Source organism: Citrus clementina, unplaced genomic scaffold, assembly GCF_000493195.1.
Source record: "Citrus clementina cultivar Clemenules unplaced genomic scaffold, Citrus_clementina_v1.0 scaffold_3, whole genome shotgun sequence".
Lineage (NCBI taxonomy): Eukaryota > Viridiplantae > Streptophyta > Magnoliopsida > Sapindales > Rutaceae > Citrus > Citrus x clementina.
The window spans coordinates 26,082,291-26,097,733 of record NW_006262339.1 but is presented as its reverse complement, the minus strand read 5'-3'; the positions used below and the strand labels follow the sequence as shown (position 1 = coordinate 26,097,733).

At 44.2% G+C, this 15,443-nt stretch overlaps 2 protein-coding genes across 2 annotated transcripts; both read left to right on the top strand.

Moving 5' to 3' along the window:
- Positions 1-431: 431 nt before the first annotated feature.
- Positions 432-1,946, top strand: LOC112100164 (polygalacturonase-like). The gene is made up of 4 exons (XM_024188657.1): positions 432-881; positions 1,008-1,297; positions 1,394-1,622; positions 1,722-1,946. Exons 1-4 carry the CDS (start codon positions 432-434, stop codon positions 1,944-1,946), a joined length of 1,194 nt encoding a protein of 397 aa, XP_024044425.1.
- Positions 1,947-3,860: 1,914 nt separating this feature from the next.
- LOC112099784 (transcription initiation factor TFIID subunit 3-like) lies at positions 3,861-5,986 on the top strand. The gene is made up of 3 exons (XM_024187257.1): positions 3,861-4,449; positions 4,824-5,535; positions 5,578-5,986. The coding sequence occupies exons 1-3, from the start codon at positions 3,861-3,863 to the stop codon at positions 5,984-5,986; spliced, it is 1,710 nt and encodes a 569-aa protein (XP_024043025.1).
- Positions 5,987-15,443: the final 9,457 nt, after the last annotated feature.

Here is a 15,443-nt window from a genome sequence, read left to right as displayed (position 1 = left end):
ATTATATATTTATTTTGTGTCTAATTTATTCTCTCAAAAAAGCAACATACGGGCATAATTTTAGATAGCAGCAGAAAAGCAGAAAATGGATAAGCACTTTTTTCTGTTAATTTATTAACTACCTTTGAAATCTCCCATCTTACCAAACCAGATATAGATATGCACTTGTCTTTTGTATGAATTTGATGCTTCTGTCATCAAACATCATCCAAATTTCGGTTAAAGGGTAGTAAATTAAGATCGCATTAGTTAACGCAAAAATCACTCCCAAAATTCGGCGCAGATTGCATTCACTGTTAGTGCTATTGCCATTTCTACAGTTCATTCAAATCCTATAAATACCCATTTAAATCTTTTCAACTTAACACCAACTCCTCAACATCTCAAATCTATTTCTCTCATTTCTATCAGTAAATTTAAGCTTTGAAACAATGTCAACATCAACGTCTTTGCCTATTAGTTTTTTAACATTTCTTTTGATTCTCTTCTTTAGTTCATCTTTAGCAATTCCCTTGAGTTACAATGTGCTGAGCTTTGGAGCCAGACCCGATGGCCGGACTGACTCAGCAAAATCCTTTCTTGCTGCATGGGCTAAATCCTGTGGCTCGGCGGAGGCCGCAACCATTTACGTGCCACCGGGGAGGTACTTACTACACAATGCTGTGTTTCAGGGCCAATGCAAGAACAATGATATTACCATACGTATTGACGGGACTCTGGTGGCTCCAGCTGATTATCATGTTATTGGAAATGCCGAAAACTGGATTTTATTTGAGCATGTTAATGGGGTTTCTATTAATGGCGGCGTTCTTGATGGCCAAGGTGCTGGCTTGTGGGCTTGTAAAAAGTCAGACAATAGTAATTGCCCCAGTGGCGCTACGGTAATTAAGTTGAAATATCATCCTATATCCAGTCATAAATCAAGTGCCTTTTGGCTTGTCATATTGATTGGCTTTATACTTTAATTATTAGAGTAAATAATCCTTCTTTTGTATATACATGAGCAGACACTTCGCTTTAGCAACTCAAACAACGTTGTGATTAACGGATTAGCATCCGTAGATAGCCAGAAATTTCATATTGTCATCAACGGATGCAACCATGTGAAAGTACAAGGGGTCAAAGTTTCGGCCTCCGGTGACAGCCCCAACACCGATGGCATTCACGTTCAATCATCAAGTGCTGTCACAATTTTGGACTCAAAAATTGGGACCGGTGATGATTGTGTATCAGTTGGCCCAGGCGCCACCAATTTATGGATTGAGAATGTCGCTTGTGGCCCTGGCCATGGTATTAGGTAAAATTAAAAAGCATAATAATTTTTTTTTCTCTTTATTTTTGGTGGTATAAATATTTAGTGCTGATTAAATTGGATATTGTAATTTTGTTGCAGCATTGGCAGCTTAGGCAAAGAGCAACAAGAGGCTGGAGTGCAAAATGTGACAGTAACAGCTGTGACATTTACGGGCACTAAAAATGGAGTGAGGATTAAGTCCTGGGGGAGACCAAGCAATGGATTTGCCAGGAACATTCTTTTCCAACATGCTCTTATGAACAATGTCGATAATCCAATCATAATTGATCAAAATTACTGCCCTGACAACAACAATTGCCCTGGACAGGTACGATATTTATTTATCTAAAGTTTGTAAATGTAATTATTTGAACGTTGATGTGAATAAAATAAAACTCAATAAATTTTTTTTTCCCTTGTTCAATAGGCTTCAGGGGTTAAAATCAGTGATGTTATATATCAAGATATTCATGGAACTTCGGCAACGGAAGTTGGAGTAAAGCTCGATTGCAGTTCGAAGAATCCATGCAGTGGAATTAGCTTGGAGGATGTGAAGCTCATTTACAAGAATCAACCAGCTGAAGCTTCCTGTGCCAACGCTGATGGATCGGCCTCTGGATTTATTCTGCCAAATAGTTGCTTGAAGACTTGAAGACTTGGAGTTATGAAAAGTATTTGAGTAGGAAAAAAAAGGCATAGGAAGCCGATCATGATTATATAGTTAGTAGTACGCAGAATTAAAAAGAAAATGAAAAAAAAAGGGCATAAGAAGCCGTTCAATATACTTAGTACTAAGGTTGTTCGATTTTGTAAAACTACGCCCATTGGGCTTGCTAGTGGCAGCTCTTACAATGCGCCGAAAGTATTGCTGTCTCTTTTCGCACGTAGAAACTCATAATGTTAATGAATATTAATTTATCTTATGACAACCTCTATTTTCCAATTTCTGTTTCTTAATGTTAAGGCATGGGGTTTCTAACATCATAAGTTTCAAAAGTCATGTTTAATTCAACAAAAACGAAAAACGAAAATAAAATACAAAAGAAAAAAGAAAATAAAAACGAAAACGAAAAATTTGACTGTCTGGATTTTCTTAAAATCAATTGACACATTGTGTGCATTGTGGGTCCTGATTTTGGACTCACATCTAATCGTAAAAAGACAACCTCCATGATTGATATCAGCATGTCTTGAACATTTCATGATGCTTGTTGATGCTTAAATCTGCTCGCCTTTTGACCGACCAGATTCCTCAAATCTGCACGCCTTTGACTGATCAGATTCTTTCACCAACGCTTGTGTTATCTGCTGTTGCTCAAACCACTGGGATTGGAATCGTCTTCCTTTCTCTCAATAGACCTGCGCTCACTAAAAACGGATCAGAGACGCCGGTGGTTTTGCCGGCGTAAACCCTCCGATGCCTAAGTTAGCTCAAGGCGTTTACGGGAAAACAGTGCAATTTAGATCTTAAAATGGTTTCTAAATTGTTCGGAGTTTGTAAGAAAATGGCCTGATTGCAATTTGGCAGCGTTTTCCCTCTCTCAATTTTTTCTGTCCCTTCTTCATCGGTTTCTTCTTCTTTTATAGCCGCTGTCCCACGTTTTCACTCACCTTTCATCCCCCCCTTTCTCGGGTAGTGGTAGCCCCTCATGGGATTTTTACTGCTACATTGTGGGCAAACATGGGATCTCGCATCTCCCACAACGGTTCTGGGAAAAGCGCAACTACCGTGATTCTGTGGGATCGTGTTCCCGCTTTTTTGGGGAATTGGTGTCAGCTCGGTATATGATTCTGGTCAGTACATTACCCTGGCCGGTAATCGTCTCTGGTTGTCTCGTGTTTATCCCGCGTTCTGCTCATACCATTTGGCTGAGGTGATCCATGCCGGGATAGAAATAGTAGCATGGCCGACCTGGGGCTTTTATGTACTCAACACCAGTCCCCCAGTTTCTGGTCTGGCGAGTGAAATGAGTTAAGAGTAGAAACTGATGGTCAAATCTCACCAACCCGGGGAGCTTCTCATCTGGTCCTCTATTTATTGGGACGGGCCTGACCTGATGTACTATTTTTCTTCTAGGGAGACTCCGACTTGAGCATGGGCCTAAGTGAACATGTCCATTGCATATCTGGGCTTACATCTATCTTGGCCTCTTGTAACGGTTAGTGACGTGGCATCTCCAGACTCTTCGTATTTGAAATTTGAAACGACGGGCTATCCACCCTCGATATGTAGTGAGTGAGCTGGCATCCTCATCACTTAAATGCTTCTATTTTTCCCCTTTTCACTTCAAATCCCTAGGTTGAAATCCTCATTGCTTTGTTTATCCGTTTCTCCACCGTTAACCAGCCCCCTCTGTGAATTTTTTTTTTTTTTTTTATACTTCCCGCGTCCGGAGTATCCATTTACTGGGCGTTCTTCTGTCACAGCCGCGCTATCAGTGCCCGCTTATTCCAGGTATAGCTCTTAATTTCTTCTCTGGTTGTTGTTGGTTGGGTTCTGTGCTGCCCCTTTTGTGTCCGTATACTCGAGTTTTGCTTTGTTTTCTTTTGGGATTTTGATATGTCGATGCGGAAAAGGAAGTTGATTGCTGATGAGAGTGACGAGGAAACAGGGGATTCAGACCTTAACTTGTCGATACCCACCGATTTTTTACGCCCCTCTAGTAGTGTAGGACCCTCCCGTAGTATAGGTCCCTCCCACGGTAGGGATATCCTTGAGTATCCACACCCCTTGGCTGTTTCTCCCTCCCCTGAACTAGAGCTTGTAGGGAATAGAGGTGGACCTGCGTCGGGCTCTGGTGAGAACCCCAGCTTTGGTAGGATTGGGGTCCCTGAAGGAGTTGGTGACGATGAGGGGAGCAGTTCCGGACCGAGCGGACCCCCTCAGAGGAGGCACCTTGGTCATAGGGTAGAGGCGGATTCTTACCCTATTGACTACACAGCTTGTGCCACCACACAAACTGATCTGTTCAAGTTGAGGAACCTTTACGACATTCCTGCGGAGATTCTCCTGGTAGTTCCAAGAAAAGGTGACGTCCCTAGTCGGCCTCTGCGGGGGTATGTGACGATGCACCTGGAGAGCTTCAAATTAGGAGCTCGGCTGCCCCTTCAACGTTATTTTGCTAAGATATTGGGTGGTATGCACCTGGCCCCAGGTTAGCTACATCCCAATGGGTGGAGGGTTCTTTCGGCTATGTATGTGTTGTGGAAGAGGTGTGAATCAGAGGAGCCCTCCCTCGTTGAAGTGAAGCATCTATACCAGTTGAGGAGTAGCCCGAAGGAAGCAGGCTGGTATTACTTCATGTCGAGCTCTGCGAAGAGGAAACCAATCACCGGCTTCCCCTCCTCGTGCAAAAATTGGAAGAACAAATTCTTCTTTGCTGGGGGAGCTTGGTGTCCAGTAGCTCATTCGTTGGGTGGTGATATTTACCTTCCAACACATTTTGTCACCCCAAGTCGTTCATTTTTTGCCTATACTCTTTCTCGACTTGTTACTTATTGGGTTCTTTAACCTTGTTTGTTCTTTCAGAGTCGTGGGGTTTGATAAAGGGGCTTGAAGACCGACCTCTACTCCAGGTGGAAACTGCTCTGGTGAACGCATCTACCTGCCAAGATCTCCTGTCACCGACAGCCCTGGTTGGTTCGGGTTTGGTGGACATAGCTGCCGGAATGGATAACAAGATTCTTAGCGCTCTGTCCCGAAAGCGTGGTCGAGCTCCAAGCAACTCCAGCAACCCTCCTCCTCCTCCAAAGAAGACCAGTGTCGGCCCCTCCAAGGCTCCTGTCCCTGCTCTGCCCCCTCCCCCACCCCGTAAGAGTGGTGGGGAGAAAACCTCTGACAAGAGTCCTGAGGTCAGCTTGCAGTCTGGGGACCGATCTTCTCCTCTTCCATCTCGGGATCAAGGTGACTACCTGAGCCCATATCAGAAAGATTATAAAAAATCGGTTGGGCCCAAGATGGTGAAGGACATCGAGAGCATGAACCTCTCCAAGTTAGCTGCTTCTGTTCAAAGAGTCTCCTTCAGGCTGGCCACAATGGTCTCGTGCTACAAGTCCGGGTCCGCGCGTCATGAGAGGAAACTTCAAGCTGATAACCAGGAATTGAAAAAGAAAGCCGAATCTGCTGATCGGTCCAAGGAGAAGCTGGCCGAGCTGAACAAGCAGCTTACAGAGCTTGAAGAGAAAGTTGCGGTTACTGAGTCTATTTCCTCCAAGCTTGAGGGTGAGTTGGGTGATTTGAAGTCCGATCTTCAGGCTACTTAAAGTGAAAGAGATACTCTAAGGACCGCCCTTGAGGGAGAGATCAAATCCCTGAGTGACCAGCTGGCTGAAGAGAAAGGCAAATCCGCTGATGTGGATGATCGGTTGGATGCTGAGTATAACTCCGGGGTTGCTTTCAGCTATAAGTGCATCATGTCTATGCTCAAGGAAGAATACCCCGAGCTCGACATGAGCAAGCTGGAATCTGGGGTGGAGAGGTATATGGCTGGGGCCGGCCAGGGAGATAAGGAGCAGGATGAGCAGGAGCAGGTGGAGGTTCCTTTGAATGGGGTGCAGGAGGGAGAAGCTGGGCAGCGTGTTTTTGAAGTGGGGCAGGGGTCCGTGCCTCCTCCTCCCGATATTGCTAATCTTCCACCTCCCGAGATAGCTGACCCTTCACCTACTGAGGCCGTTGATCCTCCTAATCCTTAGGTCTATTTTTGTAAAGACTCTAGTTTTTCATTTGCTTTGTAAACATTTGAACGTTTATAAAAAATTTTAAATGCTCTCTATTGGCTTTCTTGTCCGGTTTTGCCTGTTGGTTCTTTAGTGCATCGAACAGGAATAGGCATCCGTTTGCCTTAGTAAAAATTTTTGCAAAATTGCCTGCTGGTCTTCGGTGACTGAGCAGGAGCAGACACATATTTGCCTTAGTAAAAGTCTCATAAATTTAGCTGCTGGTCTTTCGTTGACTAAGCAGAAGTAGGCACTTACATGCCTTAGTAGGATTTTCGTAGGATTAGCTGCTGGTCTTTTGTTGACCGAGCAGAAGCAGGCACTCACTTGCCTTCGTAGATTAGCTGCTGGTCTTTCGTTGACCGAGTAGAAGCAGGCACTCACTTGCCTTAGTAGATTTTTCGTAGATTAGCTGTTGGTCTTTCATTGACCGAGCAGAAGCAGACATTTACTTGCCTTAGTAGAATTTTCGTAGATTAGCTGCTCGTCTTTCGTGGACCGAGCAGAAGCAGGCATTTACTTGCCTTAGTAGAATTTTCGTAGATTAGCTGCTAGTCTTTCGTTGACCGAGCAGAAACAGGCATTTACTTGCCTTAGTAAACATTTAATGAGCTTGTTAGCAGAAAGGTTCCATACTGAATTCATCTTTATTGAATTTCGAATGCGTTACAGAAATGTGGGATATATGTGTGTGTCACAAATCACCGTGCTCATAACAGAAATAACTTGTCAAAATGAAAACTATTAGAGCACTTTGCTTACTGGAAGTACTTTTTCAAGTGCTCGGCGTTCCACGACCTCTTCACCTCTCGTCCGTCTGGATACGCCAGCTTGTAGGCTCCTGGTCCAGTTGCTCATATCACCCTGTACGGGCCTTCCCATTTCGGACCAAGAGCTCCATGGTTGGGATCCCTAGTGTTTTGGCTCACCTTCCTGAGCACCCAATCTTCTGTTCGGAACTGCCTCACGCGTACGTTCTTGTTGTAATAACGCGTGACCCTTTGCTGACACTGGGCCACTTTCTGCGAAGCCCCTTCCCTTTTCTCCTCCAGCAAGTCCAGGCTCAAGCAGATCTGCTCTCCATTTTGCTCCTCATTGAAGTATTCCGTCCGATGTGTTCCTACTCCAATTTCTGCGGGGACTACCGCCTCATGACCAAAAGCTAAGGCAAACGGGGTTTCCCCTGTAGCGGTTTTGTGAGTTGTCCGGTAAGCCCACAATACCCCTGGTAGCTCATCGACCCAAGCTCCTTTCTTCTCTCCCAGTCTAGTCTTCAGGAGTTTCTTTACCACTTTGTTGGCTGCTTCCACTTGTCCGTTTGCCTGAGGGTGTGCGGGGGTGAAGAACTTCAGGTCTACCCCTAGGTTTCGGCAAAACTCTCTGAAGTTGTTGTTGTCAAACTGCCTCCCATTATCGGTGATGATGGTATAAGGGATTCCGTATCTGCAGATGATATTCTTCCAGATAAAATCCGTTGTCTTTCTCTCCGTGATTTGGCTAAGGACCCCCACCTCTATCCACTTGGTGAAGTAGTCTACTGCTACAATTGCATGGGTTGCCGCTCCTCGGCCTTTCGGTAACGGACCAATCAGGTCGATTCCCCATTGTGCAAAAGGCCATGGGGATGTCATAGTGGTCAGCTTTTCTGGGGGTTGTGTGGGGACCTCAGAGAAGCTTTGGCACGTTTTACAGTTTTTTGCCATCTTTTTTGCATCCTGGTGCATGGTTGGCCAGAAGTACCCTTGCCGGAGTGCCTTGAAGGCTAAAGTTCTTGCTCCCGAGTGATTGCCGCAAATTCCTTCATGAATCTCCCTTAGTACATAATCTGCCTCCTCATCATCCACACATCGCAAAAGGGGCAAGGTGAACCCTCGGCGGTACAGCACTTCATCTAGTAGCGTGTACCTCGCTGCTCGGCATTTTAACTTTCTCGCTTGCCTTTTGTCCTCAGGCAAAACTCCGTCGCGGACATACGCGTGAATCGGGTCCATCCAGGATTCTCTAGTGCTTACTCTCATCACCTCCACTTCCTCCCCTATGCTCGGTGAGGTCCTTACCTCTAGTGGAACCGACTTAGGTAATTTCGGGTCTGCAATTGCAGCCATCCTAGCCAACATATCCGCTCGGTAATTCTCATTCCGGGATATCTGCTTTACCTCCACCTCTTGGAAAAGCCCGACCATCTGCTTCGCCTTCTTCAAATAAAGGCCCATCTTCTCTCCCCTTGCTTGGAACTGATCATTGAGCTGATTACATACCAATTGGGAATCTGCTCGAATTTCTACCCTCTCCGCTTTTAAGGCGTGTGCGAGTCCGAGCCCGGTGATAAAGGCTTCGTATTCAGCTTGGTTGTTTGCGAGCTGAAATTCGAACTTCACTGCATACGTTATTTCGGATCCTTCTGGGCTCCGTATTACAACCCCTGCTCCGGATCCTTGCTCACTACATGATCCGTCAACCATTACCAACCACATCCCCTTTGTTTTCTCCTGCTCTAACGGTTGCTCCTCCCGATCTCCTTCCCCTGGCTCAGCTCGGTCTACCATAAATTCTACCAGGCTTTGGGCCTTGATTGCTCCTCGGGGCCTGTAGGACAGGTCAAATTTGCTCAGCTCCACGGACCATTTTACTAACCGACCAGACGCATCTGGTTTTTGAAGCACTTGCCGAAGGGGCTGGTCAGTCATCACAACGATCTGGTGGGCTTGGAAATATGGTCGGAGTTTGCGTGCTGCCGTTATCAGAGCCAGCGCCCACTTCTCCATTAGTGGATATCTGGTTTCTGCGTCCACCAGGGCCTTGCTCGTGTAGTATACCGGGTGTTGCTTCCCTTATTCTTCCCTGACTAAAACCGAGCTGGTAGCCCGCTTGGAGATTGCCAAGTACAAAAGCAGCTGGTCACCCTCTCTCGGAGTTGACAGTAACGGTGCACAGGCCAGATATTCCTTCAGCTGCCCAAATGCTTCCTCGCACTCTGATGTCCATTCCATCTTTCTCCCTTTCTTTATGATTTGGAAGAAAGGGTGGCATTTATCTGTGGCCCTCGAGTTGAATCGGTTCAATGCTGCCAACTTCCCTGTAAGGCTCTGCACCTCTTTAACTGTCTGCGGAGATCTCATATCTGTAACCGCTCGTATTTTTTCGGGGTTGGCCTCAATCCCTCGGTGGCTTACCAGGAATCCCAGAAATTTGCCCGAGCTGACCCCAAATGCACATTTCTCCGGGTTTAGTTTCATCTCATACTTCCTCAGTAATTCAAAGGTCTTTTCTAGATGCTTCACATGATCCCTCGGCTCTTTGGACTTTGTAATCATATCATCCACATATACCTCCATAGTGTGTCCAATCAGCGGTTTGAAGATCTTGTTTACCAACCTTTGATAGGCGGCTCCTGCATTTTTTAGGCCGAAAGGCATTACCCTGTAGCAAAACAAACCCATGTTAGTTATAAAGGCAGTGCTTTCCTCATCCTGCTCATCCATGGGTATCTGGTTGTATCCAGAAAAGGCATCCATGAAACTGAGCAGACTGTGACCTACTGTTGAGTCCACCAGCTGATCTATTTTGGGTAGGGAAAAGCTGTCCTTTGGGCATGCCTTATTGAGGTCCGTGAAGTCCACACACATTCTCCACTTCCCGTTGGCCTTTTTTACCAGGACTACATTTGAAATCCATTCTGGGTACTTGGCTTCCCTTATAAATCCTGCTTTCAACAGCTTCTCCACCTCGGCGTTTATGGCCTCGTACCTTTCCTGGTTGAAGCATCTCCTCTTCTGTCTCACCGGCCTTGCCCCCTTCTTGATTGCCAACTTGTGGCAAGCTACCCCGCGATCAATTCCGGGCATATCTTCATGAGATCAGGCGAATATATCCGCATGAGACTGTAAGCAATTTATCAGCTCGCCTTTTACTGCCCCAACCAATCCTGACCCGATCTTCACTACTCTGCTCAGGTTGCTTTTGCTTACCGCAACTTCCTCCAGTTTCTCAACAGGCTCTTGGCAGCCCTTTTTGGACTCTCCTCGATTATCTAGAGAAGTAACCTGCAGTGTCTCCTTGGCCGCTGTAGCATAACAACTCCTTGCCATCCTCTTGTCGCCTTTTACTACGCCAACCACCCCATTTACTCTGTATTTCAGTGCCAAGTAATGCGTGGATACAACGCATTGGCTTATCCTCATGAATGGTCTCCCCAGTATCATCTGGTAAGGGCTTCTTTCCTCTACCACGACAAAATCCAGCATCATTGTTCTTTCAAATGGCTTCGTCCCCATAGTAATTGGGAGTTCGATGATCCCCATGGGAGTTAACCGTCCCCCTCCAAATCCCTTTAAAGATGTATTTGTCCGCTCCAATTTCAAGTCTGCAATCCCCATATCATCTAGAGCCGACTTAAACAGGATGTCAACCGAGCTGCTTGTGTCTACTAGTATTTGTCGCAATTCTGCACCAGCCACCATTGCCTTGATCACCAATGCATCCTCATGCGGATATAAGATACCCTCTTCATCGTCATCTGTCCACATAATGGGAACTTGCCGCACTTTTGCCTTCTTGGTTGCCGGCAAATTGAAAAGCACTTCTTTGCTAGTCAGGGCATATCTCCCATAGTTCTTCCGTGCCCTGTTCGAATCCCCAGCCAATGTTGGCCCCCCTGCTATTACACGGATAGTCAGCTGTTCACGTTCCAGGCCCATCTCAGCCTCTTCATCCCACGTGTATTGTGATTCAGTGACGGGGGACATTCCATCTACATATTCGTCCAAATAACGGTTTCTCACCAAATCCTCCACCTGAATTTTCAGGTCACGACATTAGCTGATAGTGTGACCATGAGTGTCGTGGAATTTGCAGAATTTGCTCTTATCCCGTCGGTGAGCCGGTTTTGTTATAGGGGCTGGAGGGTACAGCAGGCCTCGTCCCTCGATCCTCTCATACAATTCCTCCATGGAGATCTTTAATGGAGTATACTGTCTATACGCCAAGCTCTGGTCTACCAGCTGAACTGTTCGACTATCATGAATTTCACCTCGGGCTGGCACAGTCGCTAACTGATCTGGTCAACTAGTCCTGGAATTGGTTGCATAGAATGCTCTGGGAGTGTTGTGATAGGGGTGGGCAGCCATCTGCCGGAATTCTCGTTGCCGATCCGGAAATGGGGGACGCGGAGGTTGAGCCCGGTTGTGCTGGAACTGCTGTGATCTCGGAGCTATGGGGTAAGGGCGGGACCGAGCCGATATTCCGCCCATCACTGAAGATTCTCCAGCTCGTTTTCCCGACCCGCTCCCGGTCGGGGCTCTCCATTCCTTTCGCCTCAGCTCGTCCAACTGTTCACTTTTTATTCTTGCCGATTTCTCCTCTTCGATTTCTATATCTTGCCTCGCCTGCTCATACCTTGATGAGTAATTCTGTACAAAGGGGCTTCTTAAGTTATACCACAGTCGGCCGATTCTTACACCTTCTTTTAATCCCCTCAACGCCTGCGGGTGATTAAAAGCTCCCAGATCCAGCACGGCTCGGTGATATCGTTTTATAAAATCTCGAAGGGATTCATGCTCCTCCTGTTTCATCCTCATCAGTTCCATCATGTCGTCCTCTGGGGCCACTGCCCCTCGGAACTACTCGGCCAACTCCTGGCACATCTGCTCATACCCCTTTATACTTCCTCGGGGCAGCTTGCGGTACCATTCTCGGGCTCGTCCCTCTAATGTCAACGGGAACACCCTGCACCTCTGAGCTGGTGTCAGCCCCTGCACACCTATCATGTCGTTGAAACGCTCAATGTGCACCAGCGGGTCACTTCGCTCGGAGTATTTGAGGTCGGGGAAGCGGAAATCTCTTGGGATTATGGTACCCACGATCTCAGTTGATAGTGGAGATTCTTCATCTAGCATTATCCTCCAGCTCGGGGGCTTCCTCTTACCCTGTATCTCCTTTATCACTTGCGCTAATCTGCGCACCTCTCCCTCCAATTCTACATCACGGTCAGGATCACGTGCAGCTATCTGATCTCGCTCCTGCTCGACATTCTGCAACCGCTGTCTTAACTCTCCTTCATCAGCAATGGCTCCTCGGCCATCAGCTTCCAGTACTCGCCTGGGGCGAGGTTGGTTCCTCCCTTCATCTATTTGTTCTCCAGGAACTCAACCAGTGCTTCTGTGGGGATGCACCCCATAAGGTTGGTCCACCGGCGAAGGGATCTCCTCGACTCTACGCCTCCGGAGGTTGGGTTCTGCTCCCACATCATCTCTCCCCACGGGGATTTCGCAATCCCTTCTCCGCTCATCTCTCAGCTCATTCAGTATGGTAGCGAGAGTCTCCATTTGCTTCTCCATCTATTCCAATCGATCTTGCATCACCCTCTCTCGGGCTTCATTTGCAATTTCCCGAAGGGTTCTTGTCTCCCCCGATTCGTTATCCTCCCTCAAAGCGTCCTTCCTTGGCAAATCCATGTCTAATCGTTCGTTGTTTCTCCGGTAACTACTAATTCGGTGGTAGCTTTTTATCCAGCTCCCCACAGACGGCGCCAAAATGTTGATGCTTAAATCTGCTCGCCTTTTGACCGACCAGATTCTTTCACCAACGTTTACGTTATCGACTGTTGCTCGAACCTCTGAGGTTGGAATCACCCTCCTTTCTCTTACTAGACCTGCGTTCACCAAAAACGGATCAGAGTCGCCGGTGGTTTTGCCGGCGAAAACCCTCCAATGCCTAAGTTAGCTCAAGGTGTTTACGGGAAAACAGTGCAATTTAGATCTAAAAATGGTTTCTAAATTATTCGGAGTCTTGTCAGAAAATGGCATGATTGCAATTTGGCAGCGTTTTCCCTCTCTCAATTTTTCTCTCCCCTTCTTAATTGGTTTCTTCTTCTTTTATAGCCGCTGTCCCACGTTTTCACTCACCCTTCATCCCCCCCTTTCTCGGGTAGTGGTAGCCTCTCATGGGATTTTAACTGCTACATTGTGGGCAAACGTGGGATCTCGCATCTCCCACAACGGTTCTGGGAAAAGCGCAACTACCGTGATTCTGTGGGATCGTGTTCCCGCTTTTTTGGGGAATTGGTGTCGGCTCGGTATATGATTCTGGTCGGTACATTACCCTGGCCGGTACTCGTCTCTGGTTGGCTCGTGTTTATCCCGCGTTCTGCTCATACCATTTGGCTGAGGTGATCCATGCCGGGGTGAAAATAGTAGCATGGCCGACCTGGGGCTTTTATGTACTCAACATATTATTAAAAAACTAAATTTATTAGATACTATTAAATTTTATTTTATACTTAAAACTTTTTTTTCTTACGGCAAAAGTTTTAGCACCTCAATACCCAACTAAGTCTAAAACTGCACAATAATAATTATGAGTGCACATGTTAAAATCTACACACATTCGTACTTGATAATTTCAATCAACAGTGTTACAAACTTAGTTAAAATATTATATCTGAAATTATTGAGGAGAAAAAAAAAAAGAAAAAGAATGTTGTTTTCATGATAGTGACATGCGTCGTGCACATTTGCTGTTGGCTCTTTGGTCTCTAACCTAGCGAATAGGTTGCTGTGTCCTCGTTGTTAGATGCCCGAACCCAGCGCAAGAACTTTGTACGATACCATATATTTTATGAAGGTGATGATGTTACCAATAAAGATGAGTAATTTGTTTCAATACAGTATGTGGTAAGGTTTAATTTTATATGAATTTAAGCTGAAGTTGGTACCTTTTATTGTTTTATATCATGACATCAGGGAAATTTTTAATAGATCTTCATTTTAGGCTAAGTACCCGAACAATAGGTCCCATGCACTTTGTGATCTTATTACAAAATATTAAACTAAATAGCTGTGGAAGTAACAAAGAGGGCAACTTTTTACCATAATGTGATGAAAATAATTTATTTGTCATCACGAACTAACCAAATCAAAACAAAAAACTAATGATCATAGGGTTCAAATCTGTGCAACAATGGTGCATTTAAAAGGAAATAATGTACAGCTAAAATTTGTGCTTGTAACAAGAACTCTTCTCTTCAAGCCAACAATTCCACCTAGCAGAGGAAGTGTTTTAGGCGACACTTTCCAACTAATGAAAGCAGTGAGCTCTCAAACTCTGTTATCATTTTCTACTACTTGAAAAAGAGAGAAAGAGAAACGAGAGGAAAAACAGGGCTCCTCTGTTTTCATTTTAGTGATTGCAAATAACATTTTTTTTTACTTTTACTCTTTATTTATTTAATTTAAAAAAAAAACTTTTAGCTCATTAGATCTTGTTCTTGTTAATGCGTCTAGTAACTTATATGATGATCTGATCATATCCGTAACATTAACATACACATAATCCATTATTTTATAATTATAAAAATTGAAGATTCGGTCATGCAATTTTGTATGATGAACAGTGTTTCATTTTTCTGTGAAACATAAGAACAATTTGTAAATAATGTCGAGAAATGGTAAATAGACGAAAGCACGACGATGGGACGACAGAAATTGGCTGCCGTTTCACGCCTTTCCTCATTCAATTTTCTTTTTTTGTGGGACCGATAACAATTATTAAAATAAAGAATAAAAATGAAAAAAAATGCTCTTTCACGCCTGCTCTCATCCAATTTTTTTGTGGGACCGACAACAAATATTATAATAAAAAATGAAAAATTTTTAAATATCTTTATTATTTAAAATCTGATCCACTTATTCTCATCCTCAACTACTCGTTCTCCACTTTGTCCCCTCTATTCATTCTCGTTAATTACTTTGTTCATTCCACTTATTTTTCATTCGTTCCTTTCTCTACTCGTCCTGTTTAACCCTATGTATCTCTCAGTCATACAAAATTAATATTTTGTATCAATTTTTGTTAAATAATTAAAAAATAATATTTTGTAATAATTAAAAAACCATCGATGCCTATATAATATCACTTCATGATAGCGTGAACAAATAAATTGCAAGCGGACAAAATTAAACAAATCTAACATAATTTCAAAAATTAAAAATTTAATTTAACACAAAATATTATTCCATCACTACAATTTCAAAGATTTAAAGTCAAATCTAACATAATTTTAAAAATTTAAAGTTCATAAAACACATTCAGAAATTGTTATAATCTATTCCATTATTTAACAACCATTTAAATTAAAAAAATCATAACAATTCATAACAATTTAAATATATAAAAAATAAAAATTTACGAATTTTTACAATTTAAATTAAATATTCTAATCATTTAAATATATAGAACACAATAAAAATTTTATTTGAATATAGTGAGAGTCACTAACTTACTAATTAATCAGTACTAATTTTATCAAAATCTCTGTTTATAGATCTAGATCTAACTTCTTCCTTATGGTAACTGAGATGCGGAACTGGTGAGATGCAAAGAGATGAAAATGGTGAGATGAAGAGTTTTTTCTTTGTGCGTGAACGCAGATAGCAGA